Source organism: Hakea prostrata, chromosome 5 (genome assembly GCF_041222555.1).
Source record: "Hakea prostrata isolate BN-2017 chromosome 5, UWA_Hpros_2, whole genome shotgun sequence".
Lineage (NCBI taxonomy): Eukaryota > Viridiplantae > Streptophyta > Magnoliopsida > Proteales > Proteaceae > Hakea > Hakea prostrata.
The window spans coordinates 5,434,425-5,457,444 of NC_142604.1; the positions used below are offsets into that span (position 1 = coordinate 5,434,425).

The 23,020-nt window shown below is 37.9% G+C and overlaps 1 protein-coding gene across 1 annotated transcript; it reads right to left on the bottom strand.

The window, feature by feature from the left end:
* Positions 1-763: 763 nt before the first annotated feature.
* On the bottom strand, positions 764-12,875 carry LOC149014617 (casein kinase II subunit alpha-2-like). The gene is made up of 10 exons (XM_089155127.1): positions 12,421-12,875; positions 12,206-12,335; positions 10,049-10,243; positions 7,436-7,593; positions 3,460-3,550; positions 2,879-2,944; positions 2,446-2,528; positions 2,281-2,344; positions 2,112-2,180; positions 764-1,538 (listed from the first exon to the last, which is right to left on the bottom strand). The coding sequence occupies exons 1-10, from the start codon at positions 12,771-12,773 to the stop codon at positions 1,479-1,481; spliced, it is 1,269 nt and encodes a 422-aa protein (XP_089011253.1). The 5' UTR covers positions 12,774-12,875; the 3' UTR covers positions 764-1,478.
* Between the last annotated feature and the right edge of the window lie 10,145 nt (positions 12,876-23,020).

Sequence of the window (23,020 nt, forward strand, 5' to 3'; positions counted from 1 at the left end):
GCAAGAGTGAAGACGAGCCCCAAGTTTCTCTGGAAAATTTTTCCAGTCAAGTTAAAAATGAACCATTAATTTTTTTTGTAAATGTATGACACATGTTCTAACATCACATCAAAGGATTGAATTTAGATTCACAAATCACATCAATTGTTTTTTTAATTTAATACAATCTTTTGATGTGATTTATAAATCTAAATCAATCCTTAATGTGATGTTAGGACACTTATCTGACATCCACATCAGAAATGAACAGGAAAAAATGTCAGGTTTCTCTGGCCTGTAGTAGTAACCGTATGGAGAAAGCCTTTAAATTTAAATAGTCACGACTGTAACAAGCGCCCAAAGAACAGGAAAAGGTGTTGCTATTTAGACACCAATGATTGTGTGTTGTCCGACCACATCAGGGCTTTCCACACCCTATGCTGCTAAAAATATGGGCTTTGATTCAAATATGTCCTTGAGTATAATCTCAGAATGAACAGTTTAAAGCAGTAAAAGAAAAGGCAGTAAGTAATGCAGATCTGAGGAAGGAGAACAACCCAGAATTAGCTTATAATTCACAGGAGGTTTTTTCAACTCTCCGTGTTTCTCTGGATGACCTCGGACGGAAACTTCAGTCTCCTGGACAACCCAAAAGGCCAACAACCACCCCCACAAAAAAGGTGCCTGAGACATTTCCAAATCCTCAAAGGGGTAAGTAGAAGCTATAGAGCTTACCTCGAGAAAGTAGATGGGAGGAGAGAGAACGAAAGAACAGGCAAAGCCATCCAGATTTTCTGGAAAACTCGGGAGCATGAACCGTGAGAAAGAAAAAGAAAAATTGGTCACCTTGCACTAACTTGGATGAGAAAATCCAGAGAGAAGGTAGATAGTTCCGAAAGCAACAATACTCTTAATTTGTCTAACCCATAAAAATAAGGAAAAAGAAATAGAAAAAGCGAAACAATTGGCTAAATCCAATTCATGGACAGGGAACAAGATAGAGGAATCAACATTATTTTCCAACTCAAGCAATCAACCCATCTTTCAAGACTAGAACAGTTAAAAGGTTAATACACACTCAAGAAGAATGAGTCCGAACAGAAGGTGAGAATTCACTGATCATTGAATGGCACAGTTTTTCCTGGAAAAAGTTTCAAGTCCCAGATGTCAATCTGCATAAAAAGGTAAATATAACAACAATAATTACAGGGATAATCTGTGACCCTATCTTTCTTGCCCTCTCAGTATCAATTTTTCAAACAGGAAAAATCTAATCATACAATATACTGACAGTACTTGAATTGGGGTACACCAAGTTATTTTCAATACTGAAAACTTCTATTTACCTGCCATCTGGAAATAAGATGGAAGGCAATTAAACAAGGATACATTTTCTTAAATCTTAATAATCTCAATCTTTAACATGGAAAACTAAGATATCCCATTATTGATCAGTAGAGAAATCCAATCCAATTTTGGATCATGAAGCAGAATTCGAACTATTGGGTACGTGTCCTGCTGCTTTCTGCACTCCTCACTGGAAGAAAATAAGGATGAGCCTGCATAGCATACAAAGTGAACCAAATAAGACAATAGCTCAGGCAAAAGTTACTCTTCTATATCAGGGCCAGTTGGCGATGCTCTCCAAGAAAGCCACCTAAACCTGCGCATGTTCTGACCATTCGAGAAAACTCATGGGATAGTTTGGATAGTTCACCTGTCAATTATCTACCATTTTCATGCATCTCTGCATTTGTAATTCATCTAAAAATAAACAATCGCAGCTTTGACAAGGGAACAGGGGACCTTGGGATCCCCAATCTATCCACAAAATTACAGCTCCACCCGACCTGCCATAAGGAAAAACCAAGACCCACCTACTAGACAACCTCCCCAAAAGGGCTTGCTTAGAATGCCCTAGATAACTCACTGGAGGTTGAAACAACAAATTTAAAGAGGTAATGAACATTTGGAACACAAATGAAGGATCAACACATGATGTATCTTACATTTGGTAGAACTCAAGAGGTGGGCTGGAACTATAATCGGGCCCTGTTCCATTATCAATGACAAGGTGTACCTAGTAGAGGCTAACAAGTTAAAAATTTTGAGAGAAACGTTAAAGACGCTACCATTGCTTCTTTAGCAGTTGGCCTTTCTTGGTGGTCATATCGCAGCAACTTGTCAAGAAAATCAATTGCCTACACACAGAAAACATATATATAAGTAAAGTTACAGCCCAGCCAACCATGATAAGCATATCTCAGTTTCCAATCACAACGATTACGGATTCGATAGGACCTCAGGAACGGCTAAATGTTGATTATCAGCATTGATGAACTTTGTCCATGGCTTCCTGCTGTGTCTGAAACAAGGAAAATTCTTCCGCTTCAGAGGGTAGAGATTGCTTTTAATAATTAAAAAAGAAACCCCACAAAATAAAAATAAAAAATGAAATATATTAACCTCCCGACAAGGGCCTCAAGATGTGGGTCTAACTCCAAACGGTATTTGTTCAGATATGCACTCAGTTCATCAGTCCCAAGTACCTGCAAAAGCCCAAAAAGTTAATTACCACTCAGAAGATCTCCCCTTGTGTGCATGTAACTCAATGGCAAGGAGCATTGTGAGTGTACCTAGCATGGCTAGTGCAGGGTCAGGACCCTACACTAGACAGTAACTACTGAATGTGTGTGTGTGTATGAGAGAGAGAGAGAGAGAGAGATAAATGTTTGACCAGTTGATTCTGTGGCTACAATTACAAATTTCTTTTACTACAGTGTAAGTATATTAAGTTGGGGGATAAATGTTTCTACATGGTTGATTCTGTGGCTTTTAACAACTACCAGTTAGAAAGTCGAGCAACTAGGCACCGTGGCTTTTGAAACGCAGTACATACCTTAGCTATTTTGACCAGTTGATCATAATTATCATGCCCGTAGAAAAATGGCTCCTTACGGAATATCTGTCAAGGAGAAGTGCTTACTCAGAATGGAAGGACAGCAGTATATGTCAGCAAAGTAGGAAAATATGGAACCTCCTTAGACATTTTTTATCATGGGGCTAAACAAGCATGCAGGATCCACTAATTGAACCATAATAGAATGATACTACACAAAGACAGCACTTGAGGTCTCAAGTAATTTGTAACCACTTTTTTTCTTCCCCCTTCTTAATATAAGATGCTCATTTCAGTAAGGGTAAAATTCTGCAATTATTTGTGTATATGAAACATGACTTGCAGACTTTTGGGAATAAGTCAAGGGGACTCAAAACAAGATTACATGTCCTAGATATACCTTCAGAGGTGTCATTCAAACAATCGCAAGGATGGGACATCTCAGGCCAATATTAGGGGTATTGTCAGCCTATTTATTAAGGACCAATCCAACAAGCAGATGCATGAAAAAGGGCAGGTGACAAGTTGGAAATGAAAACTTGAAGCAAAATAAAAATATTTACTCCCACAATTTAACTCACCATTCCAGCAAACATACAACCAAGGCTCCACAAATCTAAAGAATAATCATAGTCTTGTAAATCAACTAGAAGTTCTGGGCCTTTAAAGTACCTGCAAGAGAAGAAGAAAATGTATCTAGAAGTAGAGGAAAATAGCCCTACAAATATGAATATCAAGAACAACTCAATCTGTTCAATGAGTTTACATCTATATCAAGCTTATGATTGTTAACATCTTCTGGAATTAAAATAAAAACAAGCATAACTTCCTCAATCAAGTGAGGAAACATACTATAAATGAATGCCCTCAGATCAAAGCAGGACCAGTGCAAACACCACGGTCAAATTTTATCCCCTTCATTTCTCTTCAACGTTAGATTTATATATATTAAAAAGAAACCAAACTAACAACAGAAACAAGTAAGGAAAGCACCAAACAATTCCTACGTGATCTACCCAACATCAGAAAATAAAATAAACTAAAAGATTATCCCTATGTAGTCTATTGTAATTTGACTAAAGAACTCCTATTTATTCGATTGACTACTTCCCACTTCACCTAACCACCCTCCACCACACCTCCCTTAACTTGGTCTTGCAATGTAGTCATGCATGCATGCCCATGCAGGTAACACGTTTCTCCTCCCTTGAGTTTGGCCTTGTCGTCAAGGCTGTGTTCAGGAAATTGCAATGCAATGTCATCAACATTCTCCCAAGTAGCTTCTGATGGCAAGAGTCCACACCAATGCACTAACATCTGCGCTATGGAAGAGGATTGATGGTCTCATCATCTTGCACCATCAGTAACTCGTCCTGGATCTGATATCGTTCCCCCAGATGCTTTTTTTAAGCTGAGAAACAGGGAATGTAGGATGTATTCGTGAATGCGCAAAGCTAATTTATATGCAAAGCTCCCAATACCCTGAAGAATCTGGTATGCACCATAGAATCATGGGGCTAGCTTTTGCCCCTCACTTAACGCAAGAGAAGTCATTGATAAGGATGCAACTTAATGTAGACATAATCTCCTACCTCTCTTTTGTTCATTTTCGTGAGTTCACTTCATATGGTTCTGGGCCTCCGGGAGATCATTATGCAATTCCTTGATTTGAGCATCCTATCCAACATTTGCTTTTCCACCGCCTCAACCTTGGCAGTCCCTGGCACACAGGTCAGTAATATCTCTCCCTGGGGGGGGGGGGGTGTCAGCCATACACTGCTTTAAATGGGGTAGTTTTGATGGCAGAATGCCAACTTGTGTTGCAAAAGTATTCAGCCAAGGCCAGCCATTAGCCCCAATCCTTATAGGTTAAAACACCTGAGACACATCTCTATCGTGCAATTAGCCACTTTGCTTTGCCCATCTTTTTTGAGAATGGTATGCTGAGCTAGGATTGAAGCAGGTCCCATTGAGTTGAAACAATTCTTTCAAAAACTGTAAGTAAAAAGTTGGACATGTTCACACATGACGGACTTGGGCATCCCATGAAGCCTAAAGATCTGATCAAAGAACAATTATGCCACTCTTACTCTTGTAGATATAAATGGATGTGAAAGTGATAGGAAGTGAACGTACTTACTATGTCGGTCTACCACCACCAGAATAACTTTCTCTTGGAATGTAATCCCTCTATGAAATCTGTAGAAATATCTTCCCAAATTCGCACAGGGATAGGAAGTGGCTACAATAAACCCACTGGGGTTTGAAGATAGGTCTTGTGATATTGACAGCACACATGTGTTTTAGAATTGACTCACGCGTCCCTTGCCAATAAAATCTCAATCCCATCTATTTATAACTTGACAGGACCAGTGGCCTAGGGTTGCTGCCCAGCAGCCCACAGCACTGCCAAGGAGCATAGAAGCATGGTTCAAAAGCCGGGGCATTTTTGTCATTTTGAGCAGTCCAAGATGAGCCCAACTGAGTATAGTTACATTCAGAATTATATTAGAAGTCTAGTTAAATTTTTAGTTTGTTATCTGAGTCAGCCTACGAGAAGAAAAGTAAATTTATACTTCAAAGTTGAGTACTGTTAGGAGTTGTGTAATAAAGGCTATAACTACACAGCCTAACGCTTGTAAAAAATCACCTTTGATGAATAAATTTTTGCAGAGAGTGTTATAGAAGAGATCAAGGATCGAGTAGGATTCTATGGTTTTCGAGTACAGGGAATTCCTGCTACAGCTTGGTTATTTGCATTCTTCATTCAATCTTCAACCTCTAGTCCTCCTAAACTGGTAAGCCATCAATCCCAAGCCTCCCTCCTCTCTCCCCTCCATCGCACCCAGCCAAATTCCCCCAAAATACCATTTGGGTCTTCTTCTTCTTCCCCAAAACCTTAAATTCTGTAACTCCCAATCCCCACTACTGAATTCCCTCTCCTTTTAGAATCACCAGCCCCTCACTCCACACTCCAACTCCAGCAGCCCCAGTCACCCCCTATAAATCCTACAAATAGTCTAAATTTCCAAAACCCTAGAACTTTTGAAATTTGATTATGAAACCAAACAAATAGCAACATTCAGATTAGTATTTCATTAACCTTAAGCCCATAAGCCCTAGCCAAACCTAGTACACCCCTCCCACAAAACCCAAAAACCCTAAACGGCCTATAATCGGTTTTGTGAAATCTAATTTGTTTGCTATTCATCAAGGAACCTTGGTTTTTGGCCCTCATCCCAGTGAGGCTACATCCTAAGTCTTCTGAAACCCTTCACGTGTGCTACCATGGGATTGGTCAACAATGAAGGCTATAGAAGATAGTTTAGAGGGAATTCTTGATTTAAAAAATTATCAGACCATCTCTTTCCTCCAACGGCCCCACAGCTACATTATCCTTTGTTCTTTGTAGAACTTGTTCCATCTCCACATTGGAAGTTGTTGCACTATTGCAGATATCCTTTTATCCTTGGAGGTTATGAGCTTGCAGCCCATTGGCTACAAGCTCTTGGCCCAATTACATGGGACTTTTCCAACCTCAATACAAAGAATGAAGTGGCAGGCAAGGTGGTTAAAACTCAAAGGCACAATGGCTAGAGCAAGATAGGTTATATATAAAATGGTTGCTGAGACAAGTGACTTAATCGAGGAAGCCTGACCTCTCTGCTCAAGAGTAGTTGCAAATATTACTTGTTATTTCATTCAATAAAAACGGCTAAATATATAGGCTTGACTCAACACCTCACTACCTCTCCCCTACATCCACCCACAAATTTTCCCACCCATAAAATCAGCAACTACTATTCACATAAGAACCCATGTAACCCATTACAACTTGACTGGAAAAAAATAATGGCCACATCAAATAAAAACTTCCTACTAAGTAGGAAACTTCTATTTTACTAGATTGACTACTTCCCACTTCATCTAACCACCCTCACCACATCACCCTTTGACTGGTCTTGCAATGAAGTCATGTATGCATGCCCATGCACATAGCCAACTGGGAGATCTCAAATGGATGGTTAGGTTAGGCCTCAAAGAGATTAGATTAGGTTACAAGGGATATAGGTGATTTCTTGAAATGGCGTGAAGCACCATATGAGAGTTCAATTAATGATGGTCACCTATTCATTGGTATCAGGTTACGCATGCCCTAAATATCAAGAAACGACAGTGAATGAACATTATAAGTATGAACTTTAAACCTAACTACAAAAACAATGAGCAACGCCATTGTACTTGTATACCTCTTAAATTAAATTTAACTCTGACCATGAAACAGCTCAAAATTTTTTTTCCTAACCAATCAATTATAAATACTCATAGTTCAGCATAATCATTTTTACAGTACCAATAAATGGCAAAGTTCCATTATCCATTACAGGCCCTCCAAAAAAAAATGAAATAAGTTAATTAAGAAATCCAATGGAACGAAGAAGAAAATAAATATAGTAGCCTCGGGGACAGGGGTCAACATGATGAAACTTATCCAATAAAAGTGGAAATTATGGAATAATTAAAAAAAAAATGTTAAAAGTAAAGTCATAAACCAACCTTGAAGCAACCCTAACATTGTACTCTTTTCCTGGATGATAGAACTCTGCAAGGCCCCAATCTATAAGACGGAGCTTACGCTGCTCATGATCAATCATTACATTGTGGGGCTTCACATCTCGATGCATAATACCTTGTGAGTGGCAATACTCTAGTGCCTATACATAAACATCCTGAAAACTTAAAGATGGAATCGATGACCTGAAATTCTGTGGGAGGGGATTGAATCATTCATTCATTGGATGTCTTCTTCCTTATATCCGTTTCATGTCAACTCTAATTAGTTATCAGAAGGCCTAGCCCTCCCTCTTTATCTATCTGAGGGATGGAAAGGCAGAGGCCTTTGGTAAGAGAGAGCAGAAGAAAGAAGAGGGGGGGGGGGGAGGACACAGAAATAATGGGGAAAAGTGAAGTAATCAAACAACTACAGAAAATCAACAATATGTTTACTATTAAAAGACAAGATAGTAGCAATTTGAGTGAAAAGAGACACAACTGAAGCATAAATCAACCAAAAGCAAGAAATGCATGACATCCCAAATACATTTTTATTATTAGAAAATCACAAGTAGATGAAAATAGTTATGAAATGAAAGTTGGAACCAGAATTATGATATTCACGTTTATGCTTCAAAAACTCAGAAGAAAAAATCACTTTATTTTCTTAATATTTCTCATTGGAATTCTTTACAAATACCAAAAAAATTCAGGCCAGTTTATTCAGTCACCTAAGTAGCAAATTTGCCGTCAACAACTTAGAGAAATACTGTCTGTTGTCAAGGGTATATCTATCGTAGTTCAAATGTGTAAGGAGGTTTCCAGGATATATTTGGGGAAACTTAGGGAAATCTCGAAAGAGGTCCCTAGGCTTACTCAATGACTTATGGCTTGAAAGGCATTCCTAGTGAGGGTTAAAGGGGTTTATTAGATGTTTGGAATCAAATGAGTCCTTAACTACTTCAAGGGAAAATGGTTACAGGAAGGTATGAGTGAATCATTTGGAGGAAACTTAGATAATAACGTAGGCAAGTGATCCTCCAAGTTTGGTAACAATCTAATGGGTGGACTCACTAGATCTTGGTTCTTTAGAAGTTATGGGGAGTATGAAAGTTCAAGAAAATGACTTTATCTTGAAACTGGCTAATTACTTAGTAACTGCATCAAGTGTGAGCGTGTGTCTTGTTTTTTTGGGTTTTGCTTTGGTGGGGGAGGGGGAGGGGGGGGGGGGGAGCCGGATCTTCACCAACAGCTTTTGTCTTCAAGAATGGATGCGGATTGATGAATGATGAAGTGTGTATCGACCACAGTTGCTGAATCTTGGATGTTACTCACCAACAACTAACCACAACCACCTTGGATATGACTCACCTCACCAAATAATTTAATCTTTGATTTCAGATCAGACAAGAACACAGCAAAGCTGAAAGCAATAATCGTCTCAATCGAGTTGTTATTTTATTCCTCCATCAAGAGAATATTCATAAGGCTCGAGGCCTAAATGAATGACACAGAGAAAGGGCCTAGAGTTCAGAACAGACTAGGCATGGCTTCTGCAATAATCAAAACATAAAATGAAAAGACTAAATTGACCCTGCCTTAATGGAAAATTGAACCTATTAACTAAGAAACTAATGTGAAAAAGACTCATCTGCCATGACTTGACTAAAAATAAAACTAAGAACTAAATTGGAAACCATAACTAACTGCCAACTGCCTGTTGGGCAGAAACGTCAGTAGCACTTTTTGGCCTTTCTCTTCCTGTGGGTTGCACCCTGCATCAATAATACTGTTCTTGTTTTTTTGTGCCCTTCATCAATAATATCGTTCAACCCTATAACATTTGGTCTGAATAGAAGGGAATAGCTTCATGAATTGCCTTTTTTCATTTCTTTCTTGATTCTTTTTTGGTTTCCTCTTCTAGTTCCCGTCAGCTAACAACTGGACCTCGGATCTCTGATGACAACTTGGGTTAAATCTACCAGGCCTTTGAAAGATCAACACAGGCATGAATTTTCAACAGCATTTAGAAGTCTCTACCACACCCAGCAGCATATTATGAGTATATACTTATAGCAAAATTTGGTTGGTCTCACAAAATCACAAAAAACAACCATGACAATTCCTGTCATTCTGATTTCTTATGACTAATTCCCTTATTAAGAATACAACCAAAAAGTGCAACCAGCATGGAAATTTACCCGCTACTCATTGAACTCCTTAAAAACCCAAAACAGTTTACAACATATATATAATAAAAATCAAATATGTTAATAATATCAAACACAAATGATTTAAAGCAATTTTTTATTCAATATCCTGATTTCAAGCCTTTATTCGATGCTTAAGATCATTTGCACTGGGCATAGTTTGAAATCTCCCTCAAAACCACTGAAATTTTGCAAAATATTTCAGCTTTGACAAACATCAAATGAATTTGGATAGCCACCGAAAAGGAATGCAGGATTTTGGCAACAATTTTAGTTTTGGCCTGCAGCAACTTGTTAATTATGATATATGCACATATCATACAATAATATAATATGTATGTCTAACACAGTTTCATTCTATTTTCGTCAAATATAACTCAATAAACATTGACGAGTATATCCTTACCTTCAAAAGTTCATAGATGTAATATCGAGTATCATAGTCTGTTAATGTTGGATAAAGCACTTTAAAATCTGTATTGTTCACATATTCAAATATGAAGCTCGGAGTCTTCGATTGCTGATCTCTGACAATATCCAGCAATTTCACAATATTAGGCCCACCACAGAGGTTCTGGAGTATCTTGATCTCCCTCTTGATCTGCATTTCCAAAGAGTGGAAGTAAGCCTGGGTCGTTCACAAATTGCAGTCACAGATACCATGCACCAACAGCAAAAATCTGATGCATAAACTTCTTAAGTATACATATGAATGAAGCAAAGATACTCATGCAAACAATAAAAAAAATGAAACACTTCAGAATGGGGTACCAGGATGTTCAAATCATCCAACCCAGATGATTATCATTCCAAAATGATCTGAACTTGGATTGGGAGTGAATCCCTGATTACTTCGTTTCATTGTTGAACTCTTCTACAAACGGCACTGCACTTCAAAATTGAGTTATGTCTTGGAGTTAAATTTGGAATGGACAATCTGGTTTAGACGCCAGCACATAAAACAAGGTTACTATATGGAAACCATCTAGGAGAGTACTCATGGAAGCATGCTGCCATTTTTCTGAATATAAGCAAGAACTTGAATTCAATACAAGCAACAGAATCCAAACTCTAGATGACGACGCAGTGCTGCTGCTGCTCCAGAGAATAAAAGGATGTAGACCACAAGTCATCACTCTTAGAAAAAAAAATTATTTATCTGCACACAAATTTGGACATTGATCCCCGCCAAGGCTTCAAGAGTATCAATGTAGGAATTCTTCTAAGGCCGATCCTATGGAAAGCTAGACTGGCAGTGACAGGAAAAAGGAGTTGAAAATCCTTTAGCTAAGTCTAAAAGATAATCCAAAAAGTGGTACCTTGGGTCAAAATAGCTTCTAAGAGATAGAGACTTCCAGCAAAACTAGCTCAATCAAGCTCCCCCCCCCCCTTCTCATCTACAAACCATTGACGGAGCATCAAGGGTAACTACTGTAACCAGCAAACACGCAGGTAGAGGTGTTTTTTTTTTTTTTTTGGATGAATAAAAAATTCATTACCAACAAAGAGAAAGAAAGGGGGAGGGGAGAATACAAAGCTAGCCAGGCAGTTGCGTTAAATTGTAATAATTTTTAAATTTCAGACTTTCTAGCAAAAAATAAAAAATGAAGAAGTCAATTTCAGAATGAAAAGCCTAATATGCATAAATCATGATAGAACATTATCCTGGATTTTAATTTCCAGCTAACAGGATGCCAAAGTCTTGGGAGGATGGGACTTCTACTGAGAGGTCAGGGTAAGGGATCCATCAATAACAGTTTCTAGACATTTACTAACCAATAAAGCTCTTGCAACACCATATAAGTTTACAGCCCAGACTCACCAACAAGAGATGGGATGAAGAAAAAGAAGAGGAGGAACATATGATTCTCCATATCCAACACATGGAAACACCCATTACAACTTACAAGGGCAATGTATAAAGCAACCTAGAGAACACCTAACAAGAGCAATGGCAACATGAAGTTACTAGTATCAAATGGCTATATTCCAACGGGTTTTGTTTCAACAACTCTAGTCCAACACTAACTCTCCCTACCTTTACATATATTTGTATTGTGAAGTAAAGAGAAAACAGAGGGAACAAGAATTTAAATCCAATGCGACCGCTTTTGGTGAGCGTCTCCAATGTTGGAGTTTAATGGCCTCTCCGAACTTTGTTATCCTGTATCTTTGTTATTATCTTCATGATATAACTTTTTCTATTTATTTTTTAGACACAACAGCTGGGTACTGGAGCAAGCTCTAGTGCAACATGTTAAATGTTGAGCATGAGTTGAAGAATCTTGTTCATGACAATCAAAAGATAAAGATGTTGAATTAAATTTGAGGTCAAGTACTCTCATAGCAAGAAAGAATGATAAGAAAAATGTTGTCAATGCAAAGGCAGCTTATAAATGATTACAACATTTAAAAATAAAGTTTTTTGGAGAAGATAAAGACGAACAAAGCAACAAAGAATAAAAAGCGTTTCTATTTCCATTAAACCGCAATGCTAAAGCACAATGGAGGAAAGTGAGAAAAAGCTGCAAGAACAGACAAAGAACTGATGCAGGATTCGCACCTTCTTCTTCTTTACAGGTTTGAGGATCTTTATGACACATCGCTCATTATTAGTGCAACGGAAACCTTCGAATACCTCGCTGTATTTACCCCTTCCCACCTTCCTAACCACTTCATAGTCGTCCTGTTCCCTGCCAAAAAAACACAATTGATCAATTCAGTCATGAAAATGAAACAAAAATTGCTCTTTTTATTGTTTTCATGAAACATAAATACCCCCATTGGACAACGAGTGACTCGTAATCCCAGTACTCTTTAGGTCGGATCACATTTATATCGGCATGAACCCTAGCCTTGGAAGCGGCTCCGGGCCTGCGGATAGATTTTCCTATCTTCTGCGCCAGGTTTTCCTTTGTGGATGACGAAAGGCGATTACGAAATGCTCTTTCTTGCTCTGCGTAGGCAAGTGGAGACACGCAGAAGATCTTGCGGAAGCCTAAAAGAGGAAACTTTTTGGCTCTCACCGGTAGGAGATTAAGATGAGGAAAAGATGCAGAAGAAGTAAGCGTTGCAAGGTAGAGAGAGAATTGACGATATTCCTGAATAAGGTGAAGTGGCCTTACGGCCATGAAAAGGAGGTTGTTCTCACCAGCGAAGAACACAAGGAAAGAACAAAGAAACGACCTCCTCTTCGTTTCTGCATTTGGTCACTTTGGGTTTTTATTCCTTACCCACTCTCTTCGTTCCCGGATTTCTTGATTCAATGGTCCGATAAGCAAAAGATGAGCAATGTAAACGGACCGGGTCGGTTTAACCGGTGCATTTCATGGTTCAAGAGAGTAAGGCATGAGCCCAGCTATGCAATTTGAGCCCAGAAGTCCAAAACTCACTTGAGAGTTGAGACTTTAGACCCACTTGCCCTTCTGTGTTGGGCTATAATATTTCAACCCATGGGCCAGATTACGGTTAAGAAACTCACTCCTCTCCGTTTTTTCCGGTTCAATTTGGCGGTTTGATCAGTCCGGATCACCTCCCCCATCCGGTGAGAGGTATTGCTCCGTGTCGTTTTTCCACTATACAATAAAAATGGGATCTATATGTAATTTCAAACAAAATGAACTAGAGGTGGAAATTCAATGAGTCCAACGTGGTCCCTCTTATTATGTGGTGAAGACGCGTTAAGGGAGCACATTCCTCTTTGGTTTTTTTTTGTTCTTTTTTTTTTTCTGGTTTTATTGGGGCCCATTTCCTTTGGTCGTGACAAGGTTACATGTAAGAGGTTTAACAGGTTCATTTCATGGCTCAAGCCTCAACAGGGTCATGCATGATGAGCCCAGCTATGCAATTAAAGCCCAGAAGTCCGACACTCACTTGAGACCCACTTGCCTTTCTGGGCTTGGGCTAGAATATTTCAAACCATTGGGCCAAGATTATGGTTAAGAAATTCACCCCTGACCTCTTTCTCCGGTTCGATTTGGTGACATGTGATCATTTCTAATAAGCTCTCCCATCGGCGGAGAGGTATGTGCTTCCTGATACTTTCCCACCACAAAATAAGAATGTAGTCTACATCTAAATATTAATAAAATGAATTAGAGAAAGATCCTTAACAAGTGTCATGTGGCCCTACTCTTATTGTTTGATGAAAAAACGTCATGGGAGCACATTATTTCCCCAAATTAGGAGGTAATCCATAGTGGGTTTGGACCCTCTGTTCATAGGATATATCCTAATGAGTGCCCAACGAGTCATAATAAATCATCACATAAATCTTTTAATCCAAGGACACTCATTAAATTTATCCAAACCCTTGATGAGGTTGGGGAATTAGACTTGGATTGTCAAGATCTCACACTCGTACTTCTTAGTAAGGGATGATGTAGCTGGAGACTCTATTATTCATATAATCTCTCAATTCATAAGGAAAGACCAAAAAAAAAAAAAAAAAAAAAAGCTGCGACTCATTGGGAGAGTCCCTCCAACTAGAGGAGCTGAACCATCCAAACTTGCATATATGTGAGACCATTTCCTTTGGTCATTATGTAGGCAGAGACTTGAATGTTATGCAACACCCACTGCCAATAGTCGAGATCTAAATCTTGGTCTTGAAGTGGAACTACATTACGTTTGACCTACTGAACTAAAGGAGTCAATTGGTATGGTTTTGGTAATTTGGTATGGTACCGACTTTGAATACTAAAAACTATAACTGTACTATATCGAATTTACACGGTATAGTTTTGGTATTTACAAAAACGGTTTGACACGGTTTAAACATGGTATCTAGTACGATACAATTTTGGTACGAACAAACCCATCCCACTTTTGTTAATAGTTCATTAAGATCCTAATGAAATTGTGGTCAAACAATCGATAGAATATAATATTACAAAGTCAACAAGTAAATATAAGAATAGGAGTCAAGGATGAAATGAAAGAATGTAATAGGGAATTAGGGATAGGGTAAATGTAATGTGTTTTAATTATAAAACTACATTTATATCCCTTAGTTTGGTATGGTACCAATTTGATACAGTTTCGATACATACCGATGGTATGAGTACCTGAAACCAGTACCGTACCGCATAAAATTTCAAAATTTGGTTTTAATATGTATTGTATAGAATTTTGAATGATATGTTATGGTGCAGTTTTAGATGTTGCGGTTCAGTACGACTAAACGGCTTCGATATGCAATGGACACCCTTGTAAATGAACCATTCCCAAAGACGTGAAGCTTTCCTTTTCACCATTACTCACTTGTTTTGTTTTGTTTTTGTTTTGTTTTTGTTTTTTTTTGTTTTGTTTTGTTTGTTTTTTTTTTCTTTTATTATTATTTATTTATAATGTTCAAAAGATGAGTATTTTCAACGCGAGAGAGACGTGAGATTGAGATGGGAGCGAAAACTCTGACTCGCAGAACATCATTGGAAGAGGTTAGGGTTCAGCCTTGGTCGATGATCGCGTTCAACTCATGTCATCGTTGATTCAAGAGCTATATCTATTGTTGTTTATAGAAAGGTTTGGTCAAATGTTCCTGAATCACTATTGCGTGTACCAAATCAAGAACGAAGGTATTTGTCTTGAGAAAACTGAAATTTTCAGCAAGTATTTCAGTGAGAGACGAATCACAATTATTTATAATTGCTTTGTCTGTTAATGTACTGTTGCATTTTAGCTTAACGCGTTCTTGCCATTTAACTCGTACTTGAGAAAGTAACAGATACGATCCAAGTACGATTATAAAAGTGGAGTTGTTCGCATGGATTCACTATTACTTTCTTCTTTGGATGCAATTGACTGTTTGTTTATGGCTAGGTGCAGTTCTTTTTACTGCAGCTTGAGCTTTTGAACTGCAAATAATGAAATCCGCGACATATGACAAAGATGAATATGCTAATCTAACTTTCTCTCCCCTTTTATATGAATTGGATAGTTTTTATTTTTGAATCTATTTCTAGAAGATGTGTTAATAAAATTTAGTTTAATGCCTCAGAATTTCATTAGTGTTAATAATTTCAGGGTGCTATGGTTGTCGTTACTCCTCTTAGATTGTATGTGCTAACTATTTTTTTTCTCCCACCTCTTTTCGTAGGTTGGATTTTTTTTTAAAAAAATTTATTTAAATCCATTTATACAAGATGTGCTAATAAAATTTAGCTTAATGCCTCAGACTTTCATTAAAAGAATAGCTTTAGGTGTTACGGTTGCCATTATTCTTCCTAGACAATGTTTGCTAACTAATATTTTTCCCTTCTATATAAATTGGATATTCTTTTAAAAAAATCCACTTGTACAAGATGTGTTCAGAAAATTTAGCTTAATGCCTCACAATTTCGTTAACATGTTAACACCTGTTAGGGTGCTATGGTTGTCAGTACTCCTACTAGATAGTGTGTGTTAACTGCTAAATCATGGTATATTCGTTAACAGTTTCATGGTCCAAACCTGGAAGGGATTGCTGAAAAATTTGATTGACATTTTACTAACTGCCCAAACTCCAAGCAAATATAAGTGATGTCCTTATGTTCACATACTTGTCCTGTTCCTTTTGGTTCATATTCTACTTTTGGGCAATGCTAGAAGTTGCCATTTATTAGATTTGACCTTACTAAATGGCTTTTTTGTTCCCCTACTGATTTTGTCAAATATCCTGAATGCAAATAAAAATATTACAATGCAGAGGGGTTGAGCCATGTAGTTTATAGAAGCTGTGAGCAGATGGGACCCTCAAATTTCTTCTTCCTCAGCATCTTAAAAAAATCTACTTCTCATCCTTTGCTACTTCTGCAACATATGTTGATTAAGTTACTTAATGTTTGTCCAAGTATCTTTTACATGGTATAAAAAGTAATTTTAATGTTCAGTATTTTTTTTTTTTTTATTTTTTTACAACTCAACTCTCCTCAGTCTTGAACCTCAAATAAATGGGGTCTTCAGTGGAGATCTTCTCCAACCAGCTCTCTTTTCATGGTGATACCAGATTCCATTCTTGAGCTGTAGATGTCTTTCCTCACCACTTGGCTTGCTCTTTCAGCACTTTGAACTTGAAGTGATTCACTTCTCCATGATAGAGCATTCAAGGGCTCCTTAGATGAGCTTCTTGTAACTTAGATAAGGCCAACTCCCAGATCAAGATTAGTCCTTTCTATATGCTTTTATGAGATAAGGCGGACCAAAGTGAAGGGGCCAACCCCAAATGAGGTGTACAATGTATTTTTGCTCTATGACAGAGAAAGGTTGACAAAGAGTACATTGATAGCTAACAGAGCACCATGGAGATCCATGACAGTCCATCATCCTTTATGTTGAACTGCAATGGAGGACTATGTTCTTCAAGCATGTTGATTCATCTAAAGAGAAGAAAGATACATAATATGTTTTAAAGCTATTAAAAGAAGTCAAGGATTTTCTTATAATGTGGTGCAAGTGTGCAAGTCATCACTAACAATAATAGCAACTTTTAAAAGGTTGGGCAAAGGCTGTTGAACAATCCTAGAAGCTGAGTCTTCTAGACACTGTGTGTTGCCTACTGCGTCATTCTTATGTTGAAGAACATTGGGCATTTGGCACTCATGAAAGGTGCTGGTGGATAAGGTAAGGCAAGTGAGCATCTACGTCTACAATGATGTATTTTCTTTGTATATTTTGAGAACCACATGCGACACATAGTGATCTAGTTTGGCCAGCAATTGGGAAGGTTGTTTGTAACTATTTGGACTGCAAATCAAAACTTTGAGTTGAAGAAGGCTAGCCTTAGCCCTTGGGTGGTTGTTTGATTTGAGAAGTTCTTTCACTAGGAGGGTTATTCATAGTGCAGATAGGACAGCCTAGGCACCATTTGCAGTTGTAACAAGTTCTAGGATGATCTGAAGGAGGTTTTCATATCTTAGGCACGGTTGTTACAGTGTTGAAATTGGTGGATCAATAAATGAAACCCACATTGCCTAGTTGTTGGCAGCAATTTGATGTGATGAAGATGCAGGTTGAGACAATTTAAAGCAAGGGTAACTAACTGGATTGCAATTTGTTAAGACCCCACTTAACTCACACACCAAACACCACACCCCACACCTCGATGAATAGAAGATTGAAGATCAGATTAGGAGATTTTACCTGTTGCAGCCAATTTCATTAGCTCTGCACTGAATCTGCAGTAGCTGTGGTTCTTTGCTCTTCACTCCCTTTCTTCTATCCCTGAGTTAAGCTCTCCCACACTTTACTTACTCATTCCCTGCCTTCCTTTCTCCTCCTCCAAGCCTTATTACAATAAAAAACCTAACTAACTTCTACTTTACACGTAGACCATGCTGTTGTTCCTTTCCATGTAGGCCTTATTACAATCGAAAACCTAACTAAATTCCACTTTACACGTAGGCCATACGGTTGTTCTTTTCCACGTAGGCACAGTTTGGGGATGATCCCCAATGACCCCTCTGTTTGGTAAGCGTGTACACATTTGGCACTAGAGGTTTATCAGATCCAAAGCTTCTAGAAGCTTGGATCCTTGGAACAGGATTTGCAGGTCTTTTGTAACTGCACCAAAGCATTTCCAAGTGTGTTTCTCATGTTGGAAAATGAATTGTTTCCTACGTGTACAAAAAATTCTTAGGAAAGCAGCAGACATGACAACGTTGTCTGAAATTCTTGTTGATGTTTATCCTATCAGTGAACAAAGGACTTCAATTGAAATTCACATTGGTGTTTATCTTGTCAGTGAATAACATTATATGGAAGCAACCCCCCCACCCCCGAAAAAAAAGAAAAAAGTGTGAAGATGTATAATGCTTTTTTTTCTTCTTTTGGGGGCAGGGGTGGGGTTAAGAACTTCATTTATTCAGACGGGCGAAGCCGAGGAAACAGAATGAACAAAGGTTTTGTAATCAAGGAGTGGGTATCAGCCAAATAGTCGTGCACATCACCGACTTAGCCCTCCTTGCTTGGTGGTCTGCTACATAGTTCAGCCTCTAGCACTCCTGAAAAAGTGAGCCCAGCTATAGGATGTCTTCTATAACAGGTGCTACCTCAATTTGGACAGGCCTACTGTGGCCTAAAAACATAGTAATCAGTTCTCTGCAGTCTGACTCCACGTGAGCAATGTCGACCCCTTCATGAACTCCATCAAAGGGAGCCGGGCACATTGCCGTGGCTTCTGTAATGAGGGCTGAGGTTACTGTTCCAGGTTTGGACACTGCAAATATGGGGAATCCTGTGTGGTCCCTGATTACAAAACCAAAACCAGCCCATTCTATAATGTATTAGGCCCAGTGATGATTTATAACTGTGCAAGTTATTATGGGAATATGGGAAATTAAAATTCAATGTTAAAAGCTTAGTTCAAACCTACCAGAATAAAAGCATAAACTAGTCATTACTGAAGCCCCCCATGGTGAAAAGAAGAATCATTAGATGCTACAGAACAAAAGAATCATTAGATGCTACAGAACAAAGGACTGAGTTTATCTCCACAATTAAGTTCTAATTAAAGTTTCTGGTTGTCTACTTATTTGGTAAATGGATGGCAATATTCTTGCATCAGCAGGCGACATGCGTTCCTGTTAATCTTAATATTTAGCTGGCTTTAAATCCTGATGGTTATTTAGTTGCGTGCGTATCCGACAGGTTACCATGTTTGAACTTTGAAGCAATTAGTTTTAGGTGAACAACCTTCATAGTGTGCTCACATTGATTTGATGTAAGTTTCTGTTGTACTTTGAGGATGGGAATGTTAGCAACTTCATTCATGATCATCAAAGCCCAGTGTAAACAGTGATACTTGGTATGGAAAAAATTTCAGATAGATTGTAACAGTTGGTTGTTGCCACCAGGTATTTTCTTTTCACCCTGGTTTCAAAATGCATGTTTGAACTTTGAAATATTGTTGTCACAGCAGCATATAAAGGATAGTTTCTCCTCGGGCCATGTTAAACTACATGGATGCTGTTCACGGTTATCCAGAGTTTTGGATAGGTTGTAACATTTGGTTGTTGGCTACCAGGTATTTTATTTTCTTCCTGCTTTCAAGATGCATGCTTGAACTTTGAACTGTGGTTTCTTGGGGACAGCAACATTTAACTAGTAGGTTTTCCTCAAGCCATCTTGTACATGGATGCAGTTTAAGGTATTGGTTGCTGGCATTACTGATCAATATGTATTGGGTATACCAGTACCGATCAAAGCTTTCCTTTTGTTAAACTTTAATAGGTCATAGATCATACAGTAAGGGTTCAAACTTAACATGCTAGGGGGAGGAGGAGACAGGGACATATTTGTCAATTCATTTCCGTCCTTGTATCTGTTTCCAATTATCATCTATCGACTTTACTACATTGTTATTGTTGATACATCAATTATTATATGGGTTTGTGACAAATCCTAAACCTCACAGAAAATTAATTCTTTTTTTTTTCTCATGTGGGAAGAAACACGTCACACACACATACTAAAGATCAGAGGATAAGGTTTAGATGAGTCAAGCATGCAATGTCATAGTCTAGTTCAACCTTTAGTGACAATTATTAGTTATTAATTTTACTTCCTTCCAGAGTTGGAAACCCAAACAACAGGTTTGGACATGCTTATGACATTGAGATGTGGTTCTGTGTGACACTTTCTCTACTTAGTGCTGATGGAATAACATTTTAAGTGTGGGAAATCACAAGTGGAACCCACAATATATTCCCCTCCTATGTTGGTTCCACTTTGTTGCACATCATTGGCTGTCTTGAAGAATAAGTATCGTAGGTAGTAGGATTGATGTCTTCCAAGTAACAGTGAAAGTAGTCTTGCTACAGAAATGCTACTCTGAAAATTTTACATTGTTTGAACTGTTGATTCAAATTCATAAATGATTAAAGTTGCATTTGGCTTGCATTCTCAGGTTAGATACTAGAGATCCATAATATATTTTGAAACTCGATTGTTCTTTATTTTCTTACTCCATAATGCTAGATATGTAATCTGCATCACAATATAGACTAAACAGTGTAGCAATTTAAGTTTGCTTCTTTCATTGTTTCTTTCTTGGCTCAACTTTCTAAGGCTTCTAGTCTTTTCTTATTTCCTTTTGAGATGGGGAAGGGTTTAATGCCCACGAGGGTATGAGTCAACATTTGTAGAAGATAAAGGATTAAGAAAAGGACTTAGAATTGATTCATTGGAGGGCTGTACTTTGAAACGTACAAAGGCATCTCACCTGTTATCCTCACAAACAAAAGTTCAAATTGAGTAATCAATTGAAATTGGTCTATCCACATTGTTTTTGAAAATGAACACAATAATTTCAGAACTTGGAGAAATTGGACTATTTGACTCAGGAGTTCTTTGATCTTACCTGAGGCTAGGCTAACCGATTCACCATGATTTCGATTGAGAGAACTAAGAAACAGGTCCCCTGGTGGGTTCCATATTTTAAAACTTTCTACGGAAGCCCAAAAAGAGCTCTGTAAAAAAAAATTCTGTAATCAATCAGAATGGTAAACCTTATCTGATTGACACATTCTTATCCAGGAGGGAAAAAGCTCAAATAAAGAGGAAAGCATTTAACATGACAGCTGATGTTGACATGCCCATTTGAATCTATCCATCTCCACTTTTGAAGTCATTCATTTTTTATGTGGCCAGTTCATCTTTCATCAATGGATAGAGACACAATTCCTGTGGAAAATAGAGACATAACCACCTGAACAGAGATCATTACACGGCAACACCTTTCAATCCTTCTCATTTCACTTTGATTGAATGAACTGGTTGTTTTCTCTATAAACCCCAATTGTGATGTGTGTTGCCGTGCATTGCCTAGTCCTTTGGGCTCCTTGTGGCTTCTTACCACAATTCTTCTCAGATTTTGATTTGGAATCTGTAAGTGTTGTTGAGAGCAGATTCTTGAAATTATACCTGGCACGGGTATGCCTGAACACGATCCACCAGGGAATGTTATGAAACCCAAAACAAATATAGATAAAAATCATAATTTTTTTCAGTAGGTCCAAGTTGTTTACACGTTTTTGCATGGGATATAAATGGAATAAAACAAAATTTCTACATCACTTTTTGACTACACCACTGAAACCGAAAAAAAGAAAAGAAAACCAAAACAGATGGTCGAGATTGAATCTCAACCACAAGATTGAATCTCAACCACCAGAATTCATACACCATTTGCAGCATTGAAGCAATTTCCTTTTCTTTTGAGTTGGATTTTGTGCTGCGAATGATCCAGATTTAAAGTGGTGGTTGAGATTCGATCTCGATCGCCCATTTTGTTGTTTTCTTTTTTTCCGGTTTTAGTGGTATAGTTCAAAAGAAAAGAAAACCAAAACAGATGGTCGAGATTCAATCGACCACCAGAATTCATCCACACCATTCGCAGCTTAGTGATGCGCAGCACTGAAGCAATTTCTCCTTTTCAGGGCTTAATCCGTTTGGACTAACTATGGTAGATTGTGTGGATGGAAATAAAGATGACACATAAGTATGACAAGTGTGAGGTGGTCAAAACAAAGAGCACCAGGAACATTTTCTTTACTTCTACGGTCTATGTTAAACTCAATTAGGCTTTTGTGTTTTACTAGTAAATTTAAGGTATGAAGGTTAAAGTCCTCTTTTTTCTGTTTTCCCTCACATGCAATGGTTGAAATTTCTCTTTTGTTACACCATATCGCATTAGCATCGTTTGAAGGCCTTTCTGGCTGCGTCGTACAGAAGTTGGCCATTAGTAGTATTCCAAATTGGTTTACAGTTTTCATTCACTCTTGATGAAGAAACCATATGACTGTTCTTGTTTGCTTTCTATGAGAAAATGCTCTAGAATGCCTCTTTTGTTAGTAAATCCCTATTAACATAAATTAAAAGCTTTGTTGAAGGAAGAGCTTTAATGGTGATTGAAGAAGAACCCAATTCTTTAATATTTTAATTTTTATTGGATTATCAAAAATTACTTTAGTAGGTGGCTTCTACATGAGAGTGAAACCTGATATGTATAGAGTGGTCCATCTCCATATCTACAAAAGATTAATGCCTTCTAACTTTCTTTACCTTGTGTGGATATGGATTCTACTCATTACCTTCAAAAACAAATTTTCTTTTAACCTTTTTCTTTTAAATAAAATATTTAATAACACAAAGCAAAACATGGATAACGTTTTCAAGTTTTGGAATTGGAATGTATGTAATCAAAGATTGAGATTTATATCATATAAATGGTCCCAATGTAATAAGTGAAGGTTAAAATGTTCCGATCTGACTAGTTAAAATTGATCAACATCAATGTGATTTTGCTTCAATCCTACGCCATAATGGCGCAGGACGGTCTTGCCGAGCGTAGGATCAGGATTTGGTCTAAATTTTGACCGAAATTTCGATCTCAACAGTTGAT

Coding starts and splice junctions, on each gene's coding strand:
- LOC149014617 (XM_089155127.1), bottom strand. CDS start 12,773: ATGGCCGTAAGGCCACTTCACCTTATTCAGGAATATCGTCAATTCTCT. Junction 3,551..7,435: donor AATGTTAGGGTTGCTTCAAG/GTTGGTTTATGA, acceptor CTTCTCTTGCAG/GTACTTTAAAGGCCCAGAAC. Junction 2,945..3,459: donor GTTGTATGTTTGCTGGAATG/GTGAGTTAAATT, acceptor TCTCCTTGACAG/ATATTCCGTAAGGAGCCATT.